This window comes from Schistocerca americana, chromosome 2, assembly GCF_021461395.2.
Source record: "Schistocerca americana isolate TAMUIC-IGC-003095 chromosome 2, iqSchAmer2.1, whole genome shotgun sequence".
In the NCBI taxonomy this organism is placed as follows: domain Eukaryota; kingdom Metazoa; phylum Arthropoda; class Insecta; order Orthoptera; family Acrididae; genus Schistocerca; species Schistocerca americana.
The window spans coordinates 615,791,366-615,816,605 of record NC_060120.1 but is presented as its reverse complement, the minus strand read 5'-3'; the positions used below and the strand labels follow the sequence as shown (position 1 = coordinate 615,816,605).

The 25,240-nt window shown below is 44.8% G+C and overlaps 1 protein-coding gene across 1 annotated transcript in view; it reads left to right on the top strand.

Moving 5' to 3' along the window:
* Positions 1 to 877: 877 nt before the first annotated feature.
* Positions 878 to 25,240, top strand: part of LOC124594255 (pyruvate kinase PKLR-like) — a 129,141-nt gene continuing 104,778 nt past the window's right edge. The window contains exons 1-2 of the mRNA XM_047132618.1: positions 878 to 1,012; positions 17,120 to 17,281. Of these exons, the coding sequence (XP_046988574.1) occupies positions 878 to 1,012; positions 17,120 to 17,281 (297 nt within the window). The remainder of the gene's footprint in view (positions 1,013 to 17,119; positions 17,282 to 25,240) is intronic.

Here is a 25,240-nt window from a genome sequence, read left to right as displayed (position 1 = left end):
TTAAGTATCAAACTAATTACGTCCACTTTCTGAATTCTAACTCCTTGTCATGTTCCAGACCTCACGTCAGTAGAGTCCTTCCCTCCTCACGCCAGCCTGCGTGAGCTAAAACGCGTGCATTTCGGCCCCCACTAGTAACACGGTGTTGGCTCTTCTGCCAACACAACAGCCGGAGATATGCGCGTGTCCTGTGTACGATCATTTGAAAAGCGGGTCACTGAGTGTATTGAAGTTACTATGTTTGAACACTTACTGCAATTGGAGAAGTAGAGTGGTTTCCACCTCGAGCCACGGCCACGGCCATAGCGGCGCGTGGAGTAGTCCCTTGTTCGATATGACAGAGGAATACAGTGTTGAGAATGGGATTTCCAATTAGAAGTTTTGATATACTGGTCTGTCCCGCCCTCGTACATGGAGATGGGATCCCAGATGCCGCTGGATATTCGAGGGCCACTGACTAGCACATTGTAAATTCGATTATGTATCCATTTCTATTCCTCCGATTACAACGCCATGTGTGGCGAAACGAGGAAAATGCTTCAGACAAAACATATGTAGACTTTGTCGGTAGAATGGCAATCTGCAATAAAAAACGGGGTTGCGGTTGAAGTTTTCAAAGTTTCCACCCAGCCACCCACGGACGGGTTGGAATGGCGGGTCGAGTGTGGTATCGTTGGATGTCCCCAGGGGAGTTATACAGGCCTCGCTGCCGGAGCACGCGACCGAGTCGTGGGCTGACGTTCGTGGTGGGTGTGTGCGCCAGCTGACGGTGTCGTCGCGGCCGGCGCCGCTGCGGCTGTCGGTGCTGGCGGCGGCGGTGTCGGCGCCGGGGCTGTGCGGCGTGCCGGCCGGCACCGACGTGGCCGTCGTGCCCTCGATGCCGCCGGCGCGCCTCGCCAGGGCGCTGCGGGCCGCGCGAGACTCGGCCGCGCAGCGCGCCTGCCCCCTCGCGCTCGCCCTCGACCTCGCCGGCCCGGAGTTCCGCACCGGCTCCGTCTACCACGGACCGGAGGTCTGCCGCTTATTTCTTTTATTTTTGTTATTTATGAATTTGGCCTGCTATGGACCGCATACAACTTAAGACTTATGGTGTTTCTCTTTCTTCCGTTCTTCCCAGTACTTCTTCATTTTCTCGCCAACTGCTCGTCTCTGCTCATCTGATTCATAAAGTATCTGGAATAGTGTTCGTCTGTCAACTGAGTCGTAGGCCTTCTTGAAGTCTACGAAAGTAACTACTGTATTTTTATTTTGTATAGCTCTCACTCTCAAAATTGTTTTTAAATTAAGAATATGTTCTGCACATGATCTACCTTTTCTAAATCCTGCATGATAATCTCCTATATTAGGTCCTGCTTGTTTCTCTATTCTATTTAAAAGTGCTTTACGAAGTATTTTGTATGTCACTGGTAACAAGGATATATGCCCCTGTAGTTGTTGGTGTCTGTTTTATCTCCTTTTTTATGGAGAGGGTGCATCAATGCTTATACATACACTGAAGCGCCAAAGAAACTGGTATAGGCGTGCATATTCAAATACGGAGATATGTAAAAAGGCACAATAAGGTGCTACGGTTGCCAACGCCTACATAAAGCCTAGTTTACACGACGACATTGGGTTGCGCCACTCGTTGCGTGGAATGAGTTGCGCGCAAATGCTTTCATATATGACTGTAGACACGGCGACACCAGTATATACTTCAGTTTCGTTGTTTTGTAAGTCCCTGACTCGTGTCTGAAGTGAAACTTTTGGCAGTTGCACGTCGCGCGAGGTGTGATGGAGTTAAAGCTTGTTGTATGGAATTTCTGCATAAGAAAAAAATAAGAAACGCGTTTCGATTCGAGACTGGATGAAGTAAAGACGTCAGCTCGGTTGCTCAGCATCCTTGCTGAAATAAGGACATCGAAAGGGTGCAAAAAAGGGCAACTCGTTCTGTATTATCACGTAATAGGGGAGAGTGTGTGGCAGATATGATACGCAAGTTGGGATGGAAGTCATTAAAGCAAAGACTTTTTCGTCGCGGCGAGATCTATTTACGAAATTTCTGTCACCAACTTTCTCTTCCGAATGCGAAAATATTTTTTTGAGCCCAACCTACATAGATAGGAATGATCATCAAAATAAAATAAGAGAAATCAGAGCTCGAACAGAAAGGTTTAGATGTTCGTTTTTCCCGCGCGCTGTTCGGGAGTGGAATGCTAGAGAGATATTATGATTGTGGTTCGATGAACCCTCTGCCAAGCACTTAAATGTGAATTGCAGACTAATCATGTAGATGTAGATGTAGAATAATTTATAACCGAACATCCAACAAGTTCTTTTAATTATCTTAGAATGTCACCAGAACTGTTCACGTTTCTTCTAAATAGAGTTACTTATGCGATAAGGGATAAAGGTACTGTAATGCATGAAGCACTGTCATCAGAACTGAAATTACATATCATATGGCGTGCATTACAATAGAGAACACTCGGCATGCTACAAGATACGGTTTTAGCTGGTGACGCATTTTTAATTAACACCAATAATTTTTAACATTAACAGTAATAATTATTAACATTACCAACAATAATTATTCGAAGCAGGTCGCATTAAGAGGAGAGTGGTTTGCAAGCAACTCTCTTGAAGATAGATCTGTACAGTGGCAATATTTCAAAATTATAACATATGTGAATGGGGAGCACTGCAGCGACGTTTTAAATACATGAATACTGAATAAAGAGTGCAGCTTCTTGAATTTGTATAACCTTCCCTCCTGTCAACAATATTGCTTAACAAAGAGTTGCCAACTCGAACGATGTAGACGAGAGCATTGCCACAGCTAGAAATACACTTGCTTGTATTTTTCTTAATTTAGTTGTATATGTGCTCCTAACTCAATAAACTTTGCCCTGCAGCTCAGATACTGTCAAACCATCTATGTTATGATCGCACATGACCGTCTCAGTGGCAGCAATATGTTGCTTATTTTTGTAATTAGCATCACTGAAATCCCAGTAACACCTATGCAAAGCATACATATCCAAAAAAGCGAACATTATTCTTCGTTCCCGACTTCATATTTCAGATTGTTTACACTCTACGAACACACACAACCTCAAAACTCATGCAACTAGTGTCACCAAAGTTGGAACACGCCGAAAGTGTTTAGTTTCACCAACGAATTGCGCAAACGCGCGGCGCCCATGTACAGTGGCCGGTAGCGCAGTTGCCTGCAACCTAGTGTCGTCGTGTAAGTTAGACTTAAGACAAGTGTCTGGCGCAGCTGTTGTATGGGTTACTGCTCCTACAATGGCAGCTTATCAAGATTTAAGTGAGTTTGAACATGGTGTTATAGTCGGCGCGCGAGCAATGGGACACAGCATCTGTGCGGTAGCGATGAAGTGGGTATTTTCCCATATGACTATTTGACGAGTGTAGTGTGAATATCAGGAATTCGAAAAAAAACATCAAATCTCAGACATCACTGTGGCCGGAAAAAGATCCTACAAAAACGGGACCAACGACGACTGAAGAGAATCGTTCAACATGACAGATGTGCAACCCTTCCACAGATTGCTGCAGATTTCAATGCTGGGCCATCAGTGTCAGCGTGCGAACAATTCACCGAAATATCATCGATATGGGCTTTCTGAGACGAAGGCCCACTCGTGTACCCTTGATGACTGCACGACAGCCGGCCGCTGTGACCGAGAGGTTCTAGGCACTTCAGTCCGGAACCACGCGCCTGCTACGGTCGCTGGTTCGAATACTGCCTCGGGCATGGATACGTGTGACGTCCTTAGGTTGGTTAGGTTTAAGTAGTTTCTAAGTCTAGGGGACTGATGACCCCAGATGTTAAGTCCCATAGTGCTCAGAGCCATTTGAACCATTTTTGAGCTGCACGACACAAAGCTTTACGCCTCGCCTGGGCCCGTCAACACCGGCATTGGACAGTTGACGACTGGAAACATATTGCCTGGTTGGACGACTCTTGTTTCGAACTGTATCGAGCGGATGGGCGTTGTACGGGTATGGGGACAGTCTTATGAACCCATGGACCCTACATGTTAACAAGAGAGTGTTCAAGCTGGTGGAGGCTCTGTAATGGTGTGGGGCGCATGCACTTCGAGTGATATGGAACCCCTGGTACGTCTAGATACGACTCTGACAGGTGACACGTACGTAAGCATTCCGTATGATCACCTGCATCCTCTCATGTCGACTGAGCATTCCGACAGACTTGGGCAATACCAGCAGAACAAAGCGAAACACCACATATCGAGAATTGCTACAGAGCGGCTCCAGGAACACCCTTCTGAGTTTAAACACTTCCGCTGGCCAACAAACTCCCTAGACAGGAACATTATTAAGTATATCTGGGATACCTTGCAACGTGCTGTTCAGAAGAGATCTCCATCCCCTTGTACTCTTACGGTTTCATGGACTGTTCTGCAGGATTCGTGGTGCCAGTTCCTTCCAGCACTGCTTCAGACACTGGTCGAGTCCAAACCACGTCGTGTTGTGTCACTTCTGCGTCCTTGTGAGATCCTACACCATATTAAGCACGTGTACCAGTTTCTTTGGTTCTTCAGAATTTATATATATGCAGAGTGGCCAGAAACAGTTTGAAAAGGTTGCATGGGTGACAAATAAGTGTTAAGAAAATATGTTCGATACCTTGCCCCATTTCCGAGTTAATTAGCATTCAGTTTAACCAATCAGGCCGTAGCGCACGTAAAATCAAGCGGCCGCCAGATACGGTGTCGCAAAACGTGTTCTTCATTTGATATCCTAAAACCGAAAAAGAGAGCGATACAAAAATTAGACATGGGACGGTAGTAACGTGAGCCAAAGGTTGAGTCAGCCTGTGCGCTATCACCCTCGCTTTGAGAACAACTGATATTGTCTGTATCTGGTTGGCCACTCGAATTTGCGCTTGCAGTGGTCTGGTTGGCTATCTTCAGTGCTAATTAGTTCGGAAATGGAGCAACCTATCAAATTCTTTTCATAAGAATTATTTCTCAGCGCAACCTATACTGCAACACTCTTACAAGCTTTTCAGACTTGTTTTGAACACCCTATACTTACAACTGTGTGTGTTGTGTGTGATTCAGTTGCCCCTACCGATGAGTTTTATGCAATCTGCAACGCATTAAAGACCGCGTGGGAGATTTTCGTGTTCTCTCGCTCGTTACGTGTAAACTATTACTCCTACACAAAAAACAGACAGGGCCTTCTTGTAGGAAATTTAATGCAGGTAAATTAGGTACTGAGACACATTCTCGCTGGAGGCCATAGTTTTCGAGTTATTCAAGAGAAACGCATTTGATAGTCACTTTTGTATGTTTTTTCTTGAATAATTCGAAAACTTACGGGCTCTAGAGAAAACATATTTCAGTACAAAATTTAACTACACTAAATTTTCCTACAAAAAGGTCCTTCTCATTTTGTCTGCAGTAGTAATATTTCGGATGTAACGACAAGAGAATATAAAAATCTGGCACACGTGCTATTTGAAGACACTGCGAGTTGCATGAAACTCTTCGGTAGTAACAGCTGAATCACCGTTTATATATGTATATACAGGGTGGTCCATTGATCGTGACCGGGCCAAATATCTCACGAAATAAGCGTCAAACGAAAAAACTACAAAGAACGAAACTTGTCCATCTTGAAGGGGGAAACCAGATGGCGCTATGGTTGGCCCGCTAGATGGCGCTGCCATATGTCAAACGGATATCAACTGCGTTTTTCTAAATAGGAATCCCCATTTTTATTACATATTTGTGTAGTTGGTAAAGAAATAAGTATGTTTTAGTTCGACCACTTTTTTCGCTTTTTGATAAATGGCGCTGTAATAGTCACAAACATATGGCTCACAATTTTAGACGAACACTTGGTAACAGGTAGATTTTTTAAATTAAAGTACAGAAAGTGGGTACGTTTGAACATTTTATTTCGGTTGTTCCAATGTGATGCATGTACCTCCGTGAACTTATCATTTCTGAGAACTCATGCTGTTACAGCGTGATTATCTATAAACACCACACTAATGCAATAAATGCTCAAAATGATTTCGTCAACCTCAATGCATTTGGCAATACGTGCAACGACATTCCTCTCAATAGCGAGTAGTTCGCCTACCGTAATGTTCGCACATGCATTGACAATGCGCTGACACATGTTGTCAGGCGTTGTCGGTGGATCACGATACCAAATTTCCTTGAACTTTCCCCACAGAAAGAAATCCGGGGACGTCAGATTCGGTGAACGTGCGGGCCATGGTATGGTGCTTCGACGACCAATCAACCTGTCATGAAATATGCTATTCAATATCGTTTCAACAGCACGCGAGCTATGTGCCGGACATCCATCATGTTGGAAGTACATCGCCATTCTGTCATGCCGTGAAACATCTTGTAGTAACATCGGTAAAACATTACGTAGGAAGTCAGCATACATTGCACCATTTAGATTGCCATCGATAAAATGGGGGCCAATTATCCTTCCTCCCATAATGCCGCACAATACATTAACCCGCCAAGGTCACTGATGTTCCACTTGTCGCAGCCATCGTGGATTTTCCGTTGCCCAATAGTGCATATGATGCCGGTTTACGTTACCGCTGTTGGTGAATGACACTTCGTCACTAAAAGAACGCGTGCAAAAAATCTGTCATCGTCCCGTAATTTCTCTCGTGCCCAGTGGCAGACTGTACACGACGTTCAAAGTCGTCACCATGCTTTTACTCTGGCAGGCTCTACAGCTTTATTCTACTTCAATGTCAGAATGGCCGTCCTCAGTTGATTTTCTCTTTCGAAACTTATACTGATTGGGGTTGATGCCTATTAGATTCGTGTAAATTTATAATCGTCCACACGAAAGTTTGCCTTGAATCTTCTCCATTAATTTCAAGAGGCATACTGGCCGGTAGGACTTCTCTCCCGTCCCTTTTTCAACATCGTGATACCCGCTGTTTCCCAAACGTTCGATATTTTCCTGGAAGAAGACATTCATTGTGTAATTGAGTAAGGTATCGCAAGTCTCTATCTTTTAATGCCTGCAGAACCACGGCTTTCATTCTGCCAGGCCCTGGAGCCTTATTCTTCTTCAACTTCAGAATGAAGTGAGCCAGAGACAGCAAACTTCAGAATGGCTGTAGTCACTCCTTCTTCACAAAACTGAATTAAGGGTGTTATACAAAGGCATTATCTTAGGGCAAATTTATCTCTTTTCTTCGCTGTTTCTGTCGTTCTTGTAGTTGTCATTCACCTGGAAGCAGCATCTCCACTGAAAGTTCTTCTGTATCGTCCCATGGTGTCGCTTTGGCCTCGTAGAGCCGAAGACCGTCGGTGACATTATCTTTTGTTCCACCAGTGTATACGGCGAGTCTCAGACAACAGTAGCTCTTTTTATGAAGTATCCCTCTCGTTGTTCCTTCGTAAGCTTTAGTAATTTTTTGTATTTCGACCTGGTGCAGCCGTGAATTTGTAGTCATCTGTAACGCTCTTGAGCACCTATCGCTTTCCGGTGGAATTTTCTATGTTTGCTCCTCTGCTCTACACTGCCTTCGGATCACCAGGACTTAGCCTTTTGAAGGGAATTGTTGTCTTTTGCGATGTCTAGAGTCCTATTTGATTTTTTCTGTCACTTCATCAATTTCACTTTCTCCGTGGGTGAATGGAGGTTTAACGTTTGCCATTAGAAGTTCCCAATTCTCCCTTTGTAAGTTATGTACTCTTCCTATGAAATTCGATCTACCCTCTTCAGTATTGTACGAATGAGATCAAAATGTATAAGGTTATGTTTACTGGCTTAAGACCTTCTCATACTGTCGACGATACTATCTAGTTACAGGCGTTCCGACTGGGTAGGCGACGTCATTATTTGATGACGCACCAGCTATGTCGCGATTTGTGGGCGGTTTTAAAGATATGTAGGTGACATGTGAGCATGGTTCCAGAATTAAAACTTGCAGCTCTATTCCTATCATCTGTTTCTTTGTTGAGTCGAAGCGGCGATTTTGTGTTTGCATCGGGTGACTGGTCTTGTGCCTTGAATCACTGAAATTTCTAACATACGTCCAGTGTGGGTTCCGTAGGCATCGGTCTGCAGTCGATCATCTCGTTACTTGGTCGATCCACATCGGGGCCACTTTCTGCAGTAGTGCCAGATTGCATTTGGGAAACGCATATGACACTTGCTGGAGGATGAGAATCTTGCACATATTTCAAAGACGGGGCTATGGAGGACACCTGCCCCACTTTATTAGAAAATTTTTAAAAGGTCAGGTGGGCCCTGTTTTATCGGGCTCTTTTATTCAGGACAACAGGGTACCTCAAGGTTACGTGCAGAACATACCCTTACTTGCTATAGCGATAACCTCATTACTATCTCCTGTCGGGTGTCTCAAACTCTCTCTTCATCGACGATTTCGAGGTGTATTGCAGCACTCGGTTGACATGTTTCATTGAGTGATGTCTCCAGCGCTGTTTCAATCATTTATATTCGTAGGGCGTGGAGAACCGCTTCCACTTTTCCGCAAAAAAAAACAATCTGTATGAATTTCTGGGAGCAAAAGGAATATCTCCTACCATCTTTACATCTCTATCCCACTGCTCTTCCGTTCGTCGAACCATGAAGTTCTTCACGTTGACAGCCGATCAGCTCGCTGTATCAGTTCTCTGAATGCCCTGCGCATTCTGAGTGGCACCTCATGGGGATCATTCCGGACAGTTGTTCTTCGTTTATATCACACCTTTGTCAAATGGAAGCTGGACTCTGGATGGATCGTATACTCATGACAATCATCTTACGTCACCTTATCGCGACTCACCACCACGGGGTCTGTCTGGCTACTGGTGCATTCCCCATCAATCCAGTCATCAGCCTCTATGCGAAATCTGCCGAATTACCTGGCGCGATGTCTACCTCTGAAAATACACTTGCCGATCGTCCTAATGGTCCAGCCACTCATCTTATACTCCCAACAATATGAGTCGGGCTACTAGTTCGTTGTTGCCTCCTGGTGTTTGATTTCGTATTCTTCTACGAAAGCTCTATCTCGCAATACTTTCTACATTCCCGAAGGGTTAGAGTCTTCCCTCACTCCATGGTTTCGTGCAGAGGTCCGTGGTGCCCATCTTGCTACTGCAGCTTCGCTCATTCACATGAAATTTCTTGAGCCCCGCATGCAGTTTGAGGAGAGCTCCTTCATTTACACTGATGACTGTAAGGATGACAATGGTATGGGAGGCGTCTTTATTGTCGGTGAAGAAATTTCAGATGTCGCCCTTTACACCAACGCTCGGTTTTTTACGGCAGAGCTATTTGCCCCATATCAGGCTACCCCTCCATCAGGTAACACGGAATCTCTAAATCTGTTGGTAGCTCTGATTCCCCCACTGCTGTCCAGAGCCTCCGTCCTTTAGTACAACTGGTCTGCAGCTTTTAGTTTGTTCAAATATATTCGCATCTTGTGAGAGTACACGAAATAAACATTGGAGTGCAAAACTTAAGGACGGAAGTAACTTATGCATGGCGTTTCGCCACCAAATAACACACTTCAGTGAAAGTTTGATCACATATAGAAAGAAACCTCCTTTTGCCCGGCGTAGTGCAGCATCTCGACGTAGCATGGAATCAACAAGTCGCTGGAAGTCCCCTGCAGAAGTATTGAGCGATGCTGCCTCTATAGCCGTCCATAATTGCAGAAGCGTTGCTGATGCAGCCTCTCGATTATGTGCCATAAATGAGAGGACGGATTCATGTCGGGCGATCTGGGGGGCCAAGTCATTCGATCAAATCGTACAGAATGTTCATCAAATCAGTCGCTAAAAGTTGTGGCCCGGTGAAATGACATCGTTGTTTGGGAGCATGAAGTCCATGAATGGGTGCAAATGGTCTCCAAGGAGCAGAACATAACCATTTACAGTGAATGATCGGTTCAGTTGGACCAGAGGACCCAGCCCATTCCATGGAAATACAGCCCACACCATTATGGAGCCACCACCAGCTTGGACAGCTCTTACCAACTGAAACTGAGACTCATCTGACCACACCACGGTTTTCCAGTAGTCTAGGATGCAACCGACATGGTGACGAGCCCAGGGGAGATGCTGCAAGCGATGTCGTGCTGTTCGTAAAGGAACTCGTGTCAGTTGCCTGCTGCCCTAGCCCATTAACGCTACATTTCGTCGCTTTTCGCTAACGGATAAGTTCATCGTACGTCCCAGATTGATTTGTGCGGTTACTTCACGCAGTGTTTCTTGTCTGTTAGCGCTGACAGCTCTACGCCAACGTCGCAGACTCTCGGTCGTTAAGTGAAGACCGTCGACCAATGCGTTGTCCGTAGTGAGAGGTAATGCCTAAATTTGGTTTTATCGGCACAGTCTTGAAAATGTGGATCTCGAAATATTGAACTTCCTAACGATTTCCGAAATGGGATTTCCTATGTTTCTGGCTCCAGCTACCATTCCGCAAGCCCGTTGATTCCCATCGTCCGGGAATAATCACATTGGAAACCTTTACACATGGATCACCTGAGAACAAAGGACAGCTCTACCAGTGCACTCCCCTTTTATACCTTCTGTACGCCATCTATATACATGCATGTCGCTATTCCATGACTTTTCTCACTTCAATATGTAGTACAGAAGGAAACTGAAAGATATACGCAATGACACGAGCAGAAATGACACTTTTATTCCAAGACAATAATTACACTGTAGTCACCCGATTTTGATGGCCTAGTGTAGCATTTCTTTTCATGTTCAAAATGTTCAAATGTGTGTGAAATCTTATGGGACTTAACTGCGAAGGTCATCATTCCCTAAGCTTACACACTACTTAACCTAAATTATCCTAAGGATAAACACACACACCCATGCCCGAGGGAGGACTCGAACCTCCAGCGGGAGGGGCCGTGCAATCAGTGACATGGCGGCTCAAACCGCGCGGCCACTCCGCGCGGCGCCCCTCCGCCGGAGGTTCGAGTCCTCCCTCGGGCATGGGTGTGTGTGTTGTTCTTAGCATAAGTCAGTTTAAGTAGTATGTAAGTATAGGGACCGATGACCTAAGCTGTTTGCCGGCCGAAGTGGCCGTGCGGTTAAAGGCGCTGCAGTCTGGAACCGCAAGACCGCTACGGTCGCAGGTTCGAATCCTGCCTCGGGCATGGATGTTTGTGATGTCCTTAGGTTAGTTAGGTTTAACTAGTTCTAAGTTCTAGGGGACTAATGACCTCAGCAGTTGAGTCCCATAGTGCTCAGAGCCATTTGAACCATTTGAACCTAAGCTGTTTGGTCCCCACACATTTGAACATTCTTTGGTCCTTGTGTGCAGATGTTGGCAGGAACAGTGTTTACCCTTTCCTTGAGTAGCTTTGCTGGATACAGACAATGTGCATATCTGTCTCCTCTGCGATTTTCTTTAATTTATGCATGATGGTCGCACATCTCTTACCATTTATCAGACAAAGAGACCTGCAGACCGGCTAAGAGACCTTCAGACCGGCTAATCAAGGACTTTGATGAGTCTTGGGTCTTGTCCTGAGTACGTGGGTAGCGGCTTTTCTTGCGACGACCCGTAGTTTGTCGATGTTGAAGTTTCATACTCACATCCTACACCTATAGCGCTAATTCTCTTTCGACTAAGTGAGCGTAACTCATTGGCTAAGGTTTGTGACTGTCAAGCTCGCGGTGCCAGTTCAAATCCTGCCGGTGTGTTTTTCTTTACAATAATGATTCGTGGGGAGGGCAGAGTAATCAGATACCTTACGCTGAAATCTTTTTGGCTGAAGAAAAAAGAAACTCGTAACGCACCGTAAAAATTATCCCACCCAAATTAACTCCACTTTGTCATCATTATGACGTTTATTTTTACAAAGAAATTCATAATGCTGCCTACTTACTGAAGACTAACATAGAAATCGCTTTGGGTGAAGATTCTACAACAACGCATTCTTTAATTCCAAATCAGTTCAGTGCACCTGCTTTCACAGGAATGATCAAATACACGTGGTTCGCTCCGAAGTTGGTCGAAGAAAGAACAATCTTTCTGAATCCAAACGAACTGTGTTTTCCAGTATCGCTTCTGAAAAATCCGTGTGACTTCAAGGAAGTCGCATTCATTATATGTGAGTGGCGTTCTACAGACTTGTGTTTCGGCTGCTTCTACGACAATTGCCATCCGGAATTCTGTTCTAGCACATAAATAGATACGAGTGATAGCGAGTAAGACGACTCTGTATTGTATTCTGTAACAAACGGAATGCTCGTTTGAAGGAAATTCGCTGTAATGATTGATTTATAAATGAAATTACTACTGCGAAAATGACTGCTTTTGAAAAATATTGCATTACATATCCTAATTATTGATGTTAGGACGATGAAACTGAAAGAAAGTAGACGAGTAGGTTTTAATCCGGTGCCTCTAGTCTGGCAGCTGTGAACATTAACCTCTGAGCTACACTCGCTTGGTCGAAATACGCTGAAGCGCCAAAGAAACTGGTATGGGCATACGTATTCAAATACAGAGATATGTAAACAGGCACAATACGGCATTGCGGTCGGCAACGCCTATAAAAGACAACAAGTGTCTGGCGCAGGTGTTAGATCGGTTACTGCTGCTACACGGGCAGGTTATCAAGATTTAAGTGAGTGTGAACGTGGTGTTACAGACAGCGCACGAGCGATTTGACACAGCATCTGTGAGGTAGCGATGAAGTGGGGATTTTCCCTACGACGATTTCACTAGTGTACCGAGAATATCAGGAATCGGGTAAGCCGGCCGCGGTGACCTAGCGGTTCTGGGTGCTTCAGTCTGGAACCGCGCTGCTGCTACGGTCGCAGGTTCGAATCCTGCCTCGGGCATGGATGTGTGTGATGTACTTAGGTTAGTTAGGTTTAAGTAGTTCTAAGTTCTAGGGGACTGATGACCTCAGATGTTAAGTCCCATAGGGCTCAGAGCCATTTGAACCATTTCCGAATCCGGTAAAACGTCAAATCTCCGACATCGTTGTGGCCGGAAAAAGATCCTGCAAGAACGGGACCAAAGACGACCGAAGAGAATCGTTCAACGTGACAAAAGTGCATCACTTCCGCAAATTGCTACAGACTTCAGTACTGGGCCATCAACAAGGGTCAGCGTGCGAAACATTCAACGAAACATAATCGATATGAGCTTTCGGAGCTGAAGGCCCACTCGTGTACCATTGATGACTGCACGACACAAAGCTTTACGGGTCGCCTGGGCCCGTCAGCACCGACATTGGACTGTTGATGACTGGAAACATGTTGCCTGGTCGGACGAGTCTCGTTTCAAATTGTATCGAGCGGATGGACGTGTGCGGGTATGGAGACAACCTCATGAATCCTTGGACCGTGCTTGTCGGCAGGGGACTCTTCAAGCTGGTGGAGGCTCTGTAATGGTGTGGGGCATGTGCAGTTGGAGCGATATGTGACCCCTGATACGTCTAGATACGAATCTGACAGGTGACACTTACGTAAGCATCCTGTCTGATCACCTGCATTCGTTTATATCCATTGTGTATTGCGACAGACTTGGGCAATTCCAGCAGGACGATGCGACACCCCACACGTCCATAATCGCTACAGAGTGGCTCCAGGAACATAGTTCTGAGTTTAAACACTTCCGCTGGCCAACAAACTCCCCAGACATGAACATTATTGAGCATATCTGGGATGCGTTGCAACCCCCTCGTACTGTTACGGATTCATGGACAGCCCTGCAGGATTCGTGGTGTCAGTTCCCCCCAGCACTGCTTCAGACATTAGTCGCGTCTACGCCACGTCGTGGTGCGTCACATTTGCGTCCTCGTGGGGGCCCTACACAATATTAGGCAGGTGTACCAGTTTCTTTGGCTCTTCAGTGTATGACTAACGTTATAAGTATGGTAGGTACGTCTGGTACCGCGCGCCGTGGAATTTGAATCCGCGCCAGACGTCATGGACGTCGAAGATCCCTGGAGGTCTCTGCATCATGGCGCCGTAAAACGTGGCGGCGCGCGCCTCCTGGCCCGCTTTTAGTGTGGGGGCGCCACAGTGGAACACGTGGTCCCTGCGGCCAACAGTGGCGCCCCCGATAGCGTACTTAAGCGCCTGCCTCGCGCTCAGCCAGTCAGTCTAATCTCGCGTACGTCGGTTTACACCTCGCTTCGCGCCAGACAGCTCACTTCCTTGTTCTGTGTACTAGTGGACGTGTTTGTTTCCTGGTGACTCCGTTGTTCGCTCTTGTTGTATTCGTTCTGTCCTTCGTTGGTCGTGTCCGTCCTCTCCCGTTGTGTTGTTGTTCGCGGGCCTCTCCGCGGGCCCCGCCGCGCTTTCCGTCATTACTAACCCGCGACCGTCCTCGTCGCAGTACGCACAAAACTTCAACGTCGATTTTGTCGGAAAGTAGGTACCGAGGCATGAAAAGCAACTAGCTAGCTCCTCAGAACAGGTTCCCCTACAAGATATCTAATACTCATCGAAATCCATGATTAACAGGTGTGATGGTTTCCTTGCGGAGTACTTCTAATTCATTCGTGGATATCTGGTGTGCATGTAGCGCTAAGGCACCAGTATTCTAAAATCAAAAATAATTCGGCAATACATTTTAACAGACGAACAGTAGGGATGATTGAACTCACACGGAATTTGCCAGCAATCATCCTTTCCGCGAATAATTCGCGACTGAAAGAGAAAATGAGGGAAGTGACAGTGGTACATCAGTACCCTCCATCACGTACCATATGTTGGCTTAGGCCTGTATTACACTATCAAATTTCTTTGTCAAAGATTTGATCAAAGATGTGATCAAATATTCCGTCAGATATATTTGACAAAGATCTCTGACGTAGCGCTAGAAGCGGTATTACACTGTCATGATATTTTTCGTCAAAGTTGAAGATGGCTGACAGCAACAACTTGTTATTAACCGCAGCAGTTGCATGTACCACAATTGCACTGTGTGCACATGTGGAAGAGAAGCGGGGGAAAAAAAGGAAATATACCTGGGTGAAGCCGTGGGTTTTACGACGACACGGTAAAAGCATTCAACAAAACTTGTTACGTGAGCTAATAGTGGAGGACGTCAAGTCGTACATTAATTACTTAAGAACGGATGACCATACATTTCTGTATGTGCTCAATGAAGTGTATCCTCATGTCACAAAGCACAATATTCACTTAAGAACTGCTACATCTGCAGAAGACAGGCTCACTGTAACACTCCGATTCCTTGGTACAGGAGAGGGTTAGGTTAGGTCAGGTCAGGTCTCCAATCTTCTTAATCTATTTTTGTATTCAGCGTGCCTCACGCTGTAAAGCGCCACATCAGCTTCATACATCTTTATTAATTTTGTACTTGTCGGCACACACCAATTGTATTTACCGACAATGTTTATAAAAACACTACAGACAACAGAATGCTGCAGCGATGCTAGCGCTCCATGTGGTAACATGTCACATTGCAGTGAACAGAAGACAAGCGACTTCTTTGATCAAATCTACAGCGAGGCCCTAGAATTGATCAAATATTGGACGACATTTGACAAAGTTCCCTATTCATTATCATCATCATCATCATCAGCCAATTCAGTCATTAAATGATGTGGCCTCTTGGAGTCGTCGATTCAGGTAGGCTTTCAGCAGTCTTCTCCAAGTGGGACGGTCTTGGGCAGTTCTCTGCCAGGTGTTACCAGCGATGTTGTTGATGTCTTTGTCCCATCTGTCTAGTGGTCTTCCTCTAGGCCTCCGGTGCCCTCTCGGACTCCACTCCAGTACTAGCTTCGTCCATCTGTTGTCTTTTCTTCTTGCGACGTGGCCAGCCCACTGCCATTTCAAGGATCCTACTGTCTCTAAGATGTCATTAACCTTCGTCACAGACCGGATGTCATCTGCCCTTTTCCTATCCTTCCTTGTATAGCCCAGTATTGATCTCTCCATAGCTCTCTGTGCTGTCCTAAGTTTCCCTTTTGTAAATGAGTTCAGTGTTCATGTCTCGCAGCCATACGTCATCACAGGAAGAATGCATTGATCAAATACTGCTTTCTTCAGGTTTACTGGCATTTTTGATCTGAATACTTTTGAATTTTTCTCAAATGCTTGCCAGCCAAGCTTGGTGCGTCGATAGATTTCTGGCCTTATGTCTCCCTTCATATAGATAATCTGGCAAAGGTAGACATATTCACTGACCTCTTCTAGTAGACTGTCCTTGACTTTCACATCTCCAGCTGGGATCCATTTGTTGGACATTACTTTTGTTTTGGAAAGGTTCACGTTCAAGCCAACCAGCTGACATTCCGATGCAAGATCTGTAACTAAGTTTTGGAGCTCTGCGAAGTCTTTGGCCAATAAGACAATATCATCAGCAAATCTCAAGTTGGTAAGCCTTCTTCCATTAATTCTAATTCCCTTACCTTCCCAGCTCAGCTTTGACATAGCCATTTCCAAAACATCAGAGAACAGTTTTGGGGAGATAGGATCGCCTTGCTTGACACCCCTCATGATGCGGAATTCTTGAGTTGATTCGCCGATGTTAACATAAGCTGAAGAATTCTCGTAGATTTTACTGAGCACTTCAATGTATGCTGCTCCCACTCCTTGCTCACTTAAAGCTTGGAGGTCAGCTACATGGCTAACGGAGTCAAATGCCTTTTCAAAGTCAACAAAGGCAATGCAGAGAGGCAGTTGGTATTCATTCGCTCTGCTTATCACTTCACTAACGGTCAGAATGTGGTCAATAGTGGTAAAATTGCAAAGTTCCCTATTACACCATCAAATATCTTTGACAAAGGTATTGGACAAACATATCTGACAAAGAAATTTGATAGTGTAATACCGCCCTTAGGGAGTATACATGTTGATGCATATGTGGATGTAGCTGAGGATGAAACTTTCTCGGTTGGAACTACCTTAATGGAATCCACATACTGAAGAAATGTGGACCCGACTGCATTGGTGTGCAAGGGGACCACATCGAAAAATTAGAGGATTTTCGCAGAAGGAAAGACAATCCGTGGCAGGCTGCGCTGCCCTCGTGTGTGTGTGTGTGTGTGTGTGTGTGTGTGTGTGTGTGTGTGTGTGTGTGTGTGTGTGGCCGCTGGCGTGCGCGCAGTGCTGCAGTGCGCGGCTGTGGGCAGGTGCTGCTGGAGCCGGGCGCCGAGGTGCGGCTGGCGGAGGACCTGCGCTGCGACTGCGGCGACGGCACCGGCGACGCGCGCCGGCCCGCGCTCGTGCGGCTCGTCTGCCGCGGCGACCGCATCCTCGTCGACGACGGCAGCATCTCGCTCATCGTCATCGAGGTCAGTTCTCGCACCGCACACCTTACTGCTCGTCTTTCGCGCTGCCGCTTTAGTATTCGCCGACACCACTAGACAATGTTTTCGCCATTTTCGTACTGCGTTCCGTCAGCTTTTGTTTAACCACTAATTTTAAGCATCTGCGTACACAGGGAGGAATCGATCGTGAAATGGAGCAGTCTGAAATACGTGAAAGTATGACACAGGAAAATCCTGTAAAGGTTAAGACGTAGCACAGGTGGTGAGTCTGTACACAAACCGAAATTTTCGAAAAGCGTTTGACACGGTACTACACCAACTAGGGTGACCAGCTTTTCTAAAAGAAAATAAGTCATATCCTTGACAAAAAATATGGCAGATTAAACGCACAGAGGAATTTCACCAAAAACGAAGCAGTATTTAAGAAGATAACTATTTAATTACACATCGCAAATTCTTTCACACATTTTGCAACAGACTTTTTCCTCAGTGAGTAGTTTTATACCCCGAAGCGCTGGAGAAACTGGTATAGATTTGGGTATTCAAATACAGAGATACGTAAACAGGCAGAATACGATGCTGCGGTCGACAACGCCTATATAAGTGTCTAGCGCAGTCGTTAGATCGGTTACTGCTGCTACAGTGGCCGGTTAAGAAGATTTAAGTGAGTTTGAACGTGGTGTTGTAGTCGACTCACGAGCGATGAGACACAGCATCTCCGAGGAAGCGATGAACTGTGAATTTTCCCGTACGACCATTTCACGAGTGTACCGTGATTCATGAATCCCAAAAAAACATCAAATCTCCGACATCACTGCAACAGGAAAAAGATCCTGCTAGAACGGGACCAAAAACAACTGAAGGGAATCGTTCAACGTGACAGATGTGCAGCCCTTCCGCAAAATACTGTAGATTTCAGTGCCGGGCCATCAACAAGTGTCAGTGTGGAACAATTCAACGGAAAATCATCGGTATGGGCTTTAGGAACCGAAGGCCCACTCGTGTGACTGCACGACACAAAGTTTTACGCCTCGTCTGGGCCCGACGACACCGACATCCGTCTGTTGATGACTGGAAACGTGTTGCCTGCTCGGACGAGTCGCGTGTACGGGCATGGAGACAAGCTCATGAATCTGTGGACCCTGCATGTCACCAGGGGATTGTTCAAGCTGGTGGAGGCTCTTTAACGGTGTGGGCCGCGAGCAGTTGGAATGATATGAGACCCCTCATACCTCTAGATACGACTCTGACAGGTGACACGTACGTAAGCATCCTGTCTGATCACCTGCATCCATTCATGTCTATTTTGCATTCCAACGGACTTAGTCAATTCCAGTAGGACAATGCGACAGTCAGCACGTCGAGAATTGCTACAGAGTGGCTCAACGAGCACTCTTCTGAGTTTAAACACTTCCGCTGCTCACCAAACTTCTCGGAGATGAACATTATTATCACTGGGATGCCATGCAACGTGCTGTTCAGAAAAGATCTCCACTCCTCGTATCTTACGGATTTATGGGCAGTCCTAAATCATTCTTAGTCAGTTCCCTCCAGCACTACTTCAGACGTTAGTCGAGTCCATGCCACGTCGTGTTGCGGCACTTCTGCGTGCTCGGGTGGGGGTGGGGGCGGGGGAGGGGGGTACCTACACGGCAACTTTCGGTTCAGATTTCATTATGTTTGTACTCCTATTCCTTACACCTGTCCACTTATTATTCATAAGGAAACATACTCTCTCGGTGTGAGCATTACTTCCTGGTATACTCATAACATAACCTATCATCTTACCCAAGTTCTCAAAATTCACATTATTTGATTTCAAAGTTGTTAAAACATGTATCCATTTCTGGTTAAGGCTACTTTCTAAAGACACAGCCCATTTAAATACATTATTGAAACTACAAAATTCCTCACATAATTCTGGGAGACATGTGCGATGCTAAACTCACGTTTGCAGATTGAGCACTTTGCTTTATAAGTATTTTACCGTGCTGGTACAGTCCAGGAATATAAAACTTCCCACTTCTTTTTTGGTGGCGTGTTAGCTTCGTCCTCGCTGCCCGTCATAAAATCTTGAACAACGATTCGCAGTAAGCACTGGCACTGAAACGAAGTCATGTCTAAACGCCAAGCATTGGTTGACCATTTCTAAGATAATCGATAGATATAATGTCGATATAGAGTTGTTGTCTCTGCTGTGCAACGTTTCAACGAATTCTGACCGTGCGCGCAAAATTTAAATGCTTGAGTGATATTTGTATATACGTAAAGAAAAAGGAAGTTAAAAACTGGAAAGAAATGCCCCATAAACCTGAAAATACTGGAGCCGGGAGACTGTGAAAAAAAAAAGTTCAAATACGGGAGATACCCTAACACCAACGGTTGTCTTATTGACAAAATGACGCAGCTGGACAGAAAGTCATCGACAGAATTAAAAGCAGCTTGAGGCGTGCCCCGGGGAAGTATTTGGTAGCTATAATTAAAGTTCAACTGCTCACCGAGGTCGAGTGTGGGTTGTAATTATCTATGGCAGTGAAACTAGGCAGATATGCTAAGGCGGAAAAAAAACTGCCAGTTTTGGCCACCAGGTGCATATCTGGCCCTGTGAATGGTGAATGCAAGGAAGTCGTATAGAAATATTTCCATATGTAATGGATTAGGAGCGGGACGTGGGCGGCAAAAATCAAACAAGCGAGAAGCGCATAAAGTTGATTTTATTATTAACCACCGCTTACACAATTTGTACAATAAGAGCACCGGAGACGTCGACGAGATACTGTACAGCGCCAGATTTGTACCAGGTGGCCAAAATTGGAACTATTTTTTCCCAGCGTAAATAGGTTCCACATTATCGCTTTAACATAACTACGAAGTTTCGCTGCCATACGATTATTATGGCCCACTTTGGACCTCATCAGTAGCTGCACTGTAATTATAATCATCCGGTATATATATGCGTGTTGTAAACAGTTCGTCCATAAAGTTCCGAGACTGATTTTATCCCTGGCGTATTAGCGACGTGAGCTAAGTAACTACTGTGGCGGTTTGAACTAACAACCGTAAACAACAGAAGTGCATTCGACCAGTCAGTTGAGAGCAGCCATTGTTAGGGTGTCGACGTGCGATTGTAGTGTGTCAACATTACTGTGTCATAAATGCCAGTGGAGCAACATCTCTAAATCAAGTCTTCAAGTCATTCTTCAGAATATTTTTATGAAGAGAAAAGTGTGGTCAAAGTTCATCTCAAGCATCTTTATCCCGAACAAAAGCAAAGGAACGACACGCAGACGCCTGCTGAGACTGGAAAAAAAATCAGCACAGGTGATGAAAGTTGACGTTATCAATCTGAACCTACCAAAAAACGACGAAGTGCAGGTATTCGCATGAAACATCAACGCTTTGATCACAAAACCGACATTCAGGCCAATTTGGCTTTCTCAAAGAAAGACTTTTTTGACAGTTTCTCATACTTGTATGAACTTTCTGTGCGTTGTACTCAGGTGAGTAGGGAGAGGGAGACTGTGTAAATACCTGAAGCATTAAAACCACCATCTTAACATTGCCCCATTTTTTTATTAATCCAGTCTACAAACTTTTTGGACTGACGGGATATGTTAATGAACTGACAAACATTATTAATAGTAGTTTAGACTCTTCTAAGATGATGCAGTTATCTATAAAGAAATAGTATCCGAAAATAGCTACCCAGATATTCAGTCCGATCTTAGTAATATTTTAAAGTGATACAAGGAACGCAAATTTTGTTAATTTTCAGAAATGTAGAAGTGTACACATCGATAACATCAAATAACTTCGTACTGTATAACTGCAATAACAAGTCATAATTAGTTTCAATCAACTCATAAAAATACTTGAGTATAGCAATTTATAAGAATATGAAGTAAAATGATCACACAGACTTTACTATAGATGAAGCAGATGGCAGACTTAGGTTTATTGGCAGGATACTGAAAAAATACGACGAGTCTATAAAGAAAGTTGACTACAAAACGGTTTTGCGTCCTATCCTAAATACTACTTAACGTTCAAGTTTGTGTGACCCACATCAGGTAGGAGTAATAAGAGAATACTGAACGAGAAAGCAGGGCAACACGAGTGGTCACGGGAGTGTTGGACTCATGGGAGAGCGTCGCTCAAGACTCTGTAAAAGCTGGATGCGCAGACGCTTGAACATATACGCCAGTTATCTTACGGAACCCTACTTACAAAATTTCAAGAACCAGTACTAGCTGAAGAATCTAGAAGCATACAGGGTGGTTATAATTAAACTTTCGCTACTTGATAGGGCGCCTTGAAAAACGAAAAATCGTAGGACAATGACACTTTCTGGAAACATTTGTGAGGACATGCGGAAGAGAAATAATCAATAAACCATTGAAAGAAATACATTTTAGTTTTCTCCTGAGAGTGTAACATTTATTAACTGCGTATCTTGTTTACGTTCCGGGCTACAAACGTCACATGGCAGATGTTAGTGAATAATGTGAAGTTGGTACGGATACGTTTCACACTTGCTCGCAACACTTTTGAAACGGTGGAGCATGAAATTGTCAACTCTCATGACACAGCCTATGCGCAGCTTGAAGATCGAACATTGCGTCCAGCATTCTCAGCCTTGCGAACAGTAACTTCTTGAGCAATTTGTGGCGCAATTAGATCCCAGAAGCAATTCCCAAATCGCCGGTTACTTCGAACGTGCGAATCACGTTCTTCAACCCCGCTGTGGAAAGAGGACCTCACTGTATTCCTTTAAAGCGTTGACACTCGCACAGAGCAGCAGCACTATTGCTGTTGTTTTGATAAAACAGCTTTAAGAGTAAAGCCCCGCACACTTCGTCCAGACCCATGTTGACTGTCTGCAACTGCGATGCCCGCCTCCGCTTACGCTTCAACCCTACGTCGCCGCACCAGTACTGGCACCAAACGGCAAGTCAGGACTCTGACACTACATACTAACAACGCAAGCCTTGCAGCGCACAGTCTGGACATCATTCCTATAAAATTAAGTACTCATACGTAAAATAGTTTTTTACCTACACTAACTCAAGTAGCGAAAGTTTAATTATAACCACACTGTAGTTCAACCCCTTGCCTCCAGTAGGGACTGCGAAGACAAAATCAAATCAAACAGAGCGCTCACGAAGGCATTTAAGCAGAAATTCCTCCCGTACTCAATATGTGGTTGGAACGGGAAGAAAAACTAACAAGCCAGAAAATGCTAAGTACCCTCTGCCAAGCACTTTTACTGAGTATATACGCAGGTGTAGATCTCCTCCCAGCGGTGGAAATGGAAAACTGACATTGCTTAGCACTTCCACAGAAAAGGGGCAGGAGCTTCTAGTTTATTAAATAATTCCAGAATGAATTTTAGTTCTGTAGCGGAGTCTGCTTCGATTTGGAACTTATTGGCAGATTAAAACTGTGTGCCAGGCGGGGAGGCGAACCCGGACCTTTGCCTAGTTATTGGTTATATTACATCATACTTTATGTTTTTATACTGTGTACTGGTTATCATTTTTAAACGAGATATTGCATCATGAACTTAGACGGTGTTGTTCAACGACGCATGCCAAATTCGCCGTGCGAATTTGTGAATTGAATGACCTGTGTGACTTGTCTTTGTGATACGAGGGCTATTCACAAAGTACATTACGTTTTGGAATTAAAAATAAAGTATTGGAAATTTTTTTTATTATATACAGATGAAAGCCACACTTAAATACTACTTTTATACATAGTTGCCATTTAAATTAAGGCACTTATCGTAGCGATGGACGAGCTTGGAAATTCCTTCGTCGTAAAATTCGGCCGCCTGCGCTTTCAACCACGTGGTTACCCCTTTTGGGACAGAAAAAGTGTGATTTTGTGGATTTCCTGGAAAGAGGCGCTACAATAAACTCTCAAAGGTATTGCCATACTCTGCACAACCTCAGAAGAGCAATACAAAACAAGCGCAGGGGAAAGTTGGGCTCAAAGATCTTGCTGATTCACGACAACGCCCGAGCCCACACGGCAAATGCCACTCGTGAAGTTCTCGAATCTTTTAAGTGGGAGTTGTTTCCTCATCCGCCGTACAGTCCCGACCTGGCACCGAGCGACTTCCACTTATTCCCAGCAATGAAGAAGTGGTTGGCTATGCAATGTTTTGATGACGGCCCACAGCTTCAAGAAGAGGTAACCACGTGGTTGAAGGCGCAGGCGGCCGAATTTTACGACGAAGGAATTTCCAAGCTCGTCCACCGCTACGATAAGTGCCTTAACTTAAATGGCAACTGTGTAGAAAAGTAGTATTTAAGTGTGGCTTTCATCTGTATATAATAAAAAAGAATTTCCAATACTTTATTTATTTTTAATTCCAAAACGTAATGTACTTGTGGATAGCCCTCGTACTTTAAGCATATGTCTAACTAAGAGTGTTTCTTACATACCGGACATGGTTGTATGATTATAAATATCGAAGCCAACTGTAAAGAATATACCACTCTCCATGGTGGAAGGATCGGTCCGTCTTCAATAAAACAGCTACCTGACGTTCAGTAAATCATGAGTGGAAATCTTTGGTGCGGATTCCGGACACTACAGTTATATTCCCAATGTGTATTCGACCGTACAACCGCCTGCTGAAGTTGATACTCTTTGCCATTGATCCAGTAACTGCCAACATTGTTTAGCAAAGTAGTGACGAAGCTCCACGCTCGTAACCTGACTTGCTCAGCGTGGCAAATACAGTTTTGTCAAGGGTGGCTGCACTTCAGAGATGCTCTCTTCGGGTGTGCAATGAATCAGTTACTCATCCACACTGATCGGCACACCTGTCATATCGTCTTACTCCATGCTACAGGTTTCCTTATGGCGTGAGTGTACTTGTCATGTGGGTTCCATCTTCCTAGGGGACTCCTTGAATAATAGAACATTGGTAGTAGCTGGCAATGTAAAAAAAAGATCAGCTTTTCATTTTAAAAAACTGTCTGACAGTGATAATTGAAGCTATAAACAAGTCTATAAAATGAGACAGCTCAATAGATTTTGCCAGCGCTCGCAGGAGGGGGCAGCTGGCAGTTAACGTCGTCAGACCCTTTGTCAGACCCTTCCCTCTCTGTTTTCCTCCCCCCCCCCCCCCACCCCCCGCTCTCCCACCGCACGTTCTGATAGGGGAGATCTGTGTTTATGTTGCTACCTCGTGGCTCTCAAAATATCCAGGTCTTTTCATTCGTCACTGGGTCCCTCTGTAGGAGATCTGAATGACTGCAGCAACAAGCAACAATAAACTACTGGCCTATTCTGGTTTAACAGTACACCTTTCTAGGGTATCGCAGACTACATCTGTCTGAGGATACATAAAGCATTATTGGTATAAAATTTTCACGTTTCGTCGATACATGTTACCGAACGAGGTGGCACAGAGGTTATCACACTAGACTCGCATTCGTGAACACGACGGTTGAAATCCCTGTCTTACCATCCGATTTAGATTTTCCATGATTTTCCCTATTCGTTTGAGGCAAATGCCGCGACGGTTCCTTTGAAATATCGCGGCCGATTTTTTTCTCGTCTTTCCCTAATGTCATCTGTCACTGATGACCACGTCTTTGTCGGAATGCTAAATACTAATCTTCCCTTCATTTTTGATGCACTTTTGGTCCATTTCTTTTGGTATTAATTTTTTTGTCTTGCATGATTTTTTTATGCAGTCTCTATTGCAACTGATAACGCACAACGAGCACTCTCTATTACACAGTGAGGGTGGGTGCAAAATTATTACTTGACAGTTCACAAAACCAGTCCGCACCAGGCCTCATAGGTAGTCTGGATAGGGAGTCAGCATTAGCATTTTGTGCTGTCTGCTGATAATGACTTGTCTAAGCATAATTTCTTAGGAATGGAGTTCAGGTTTGCCGTTTAGGGCTAAACACAATGGTTTATGGTCAGTAATGAGATGATCTCTTTTGCTGTAAAGAAATA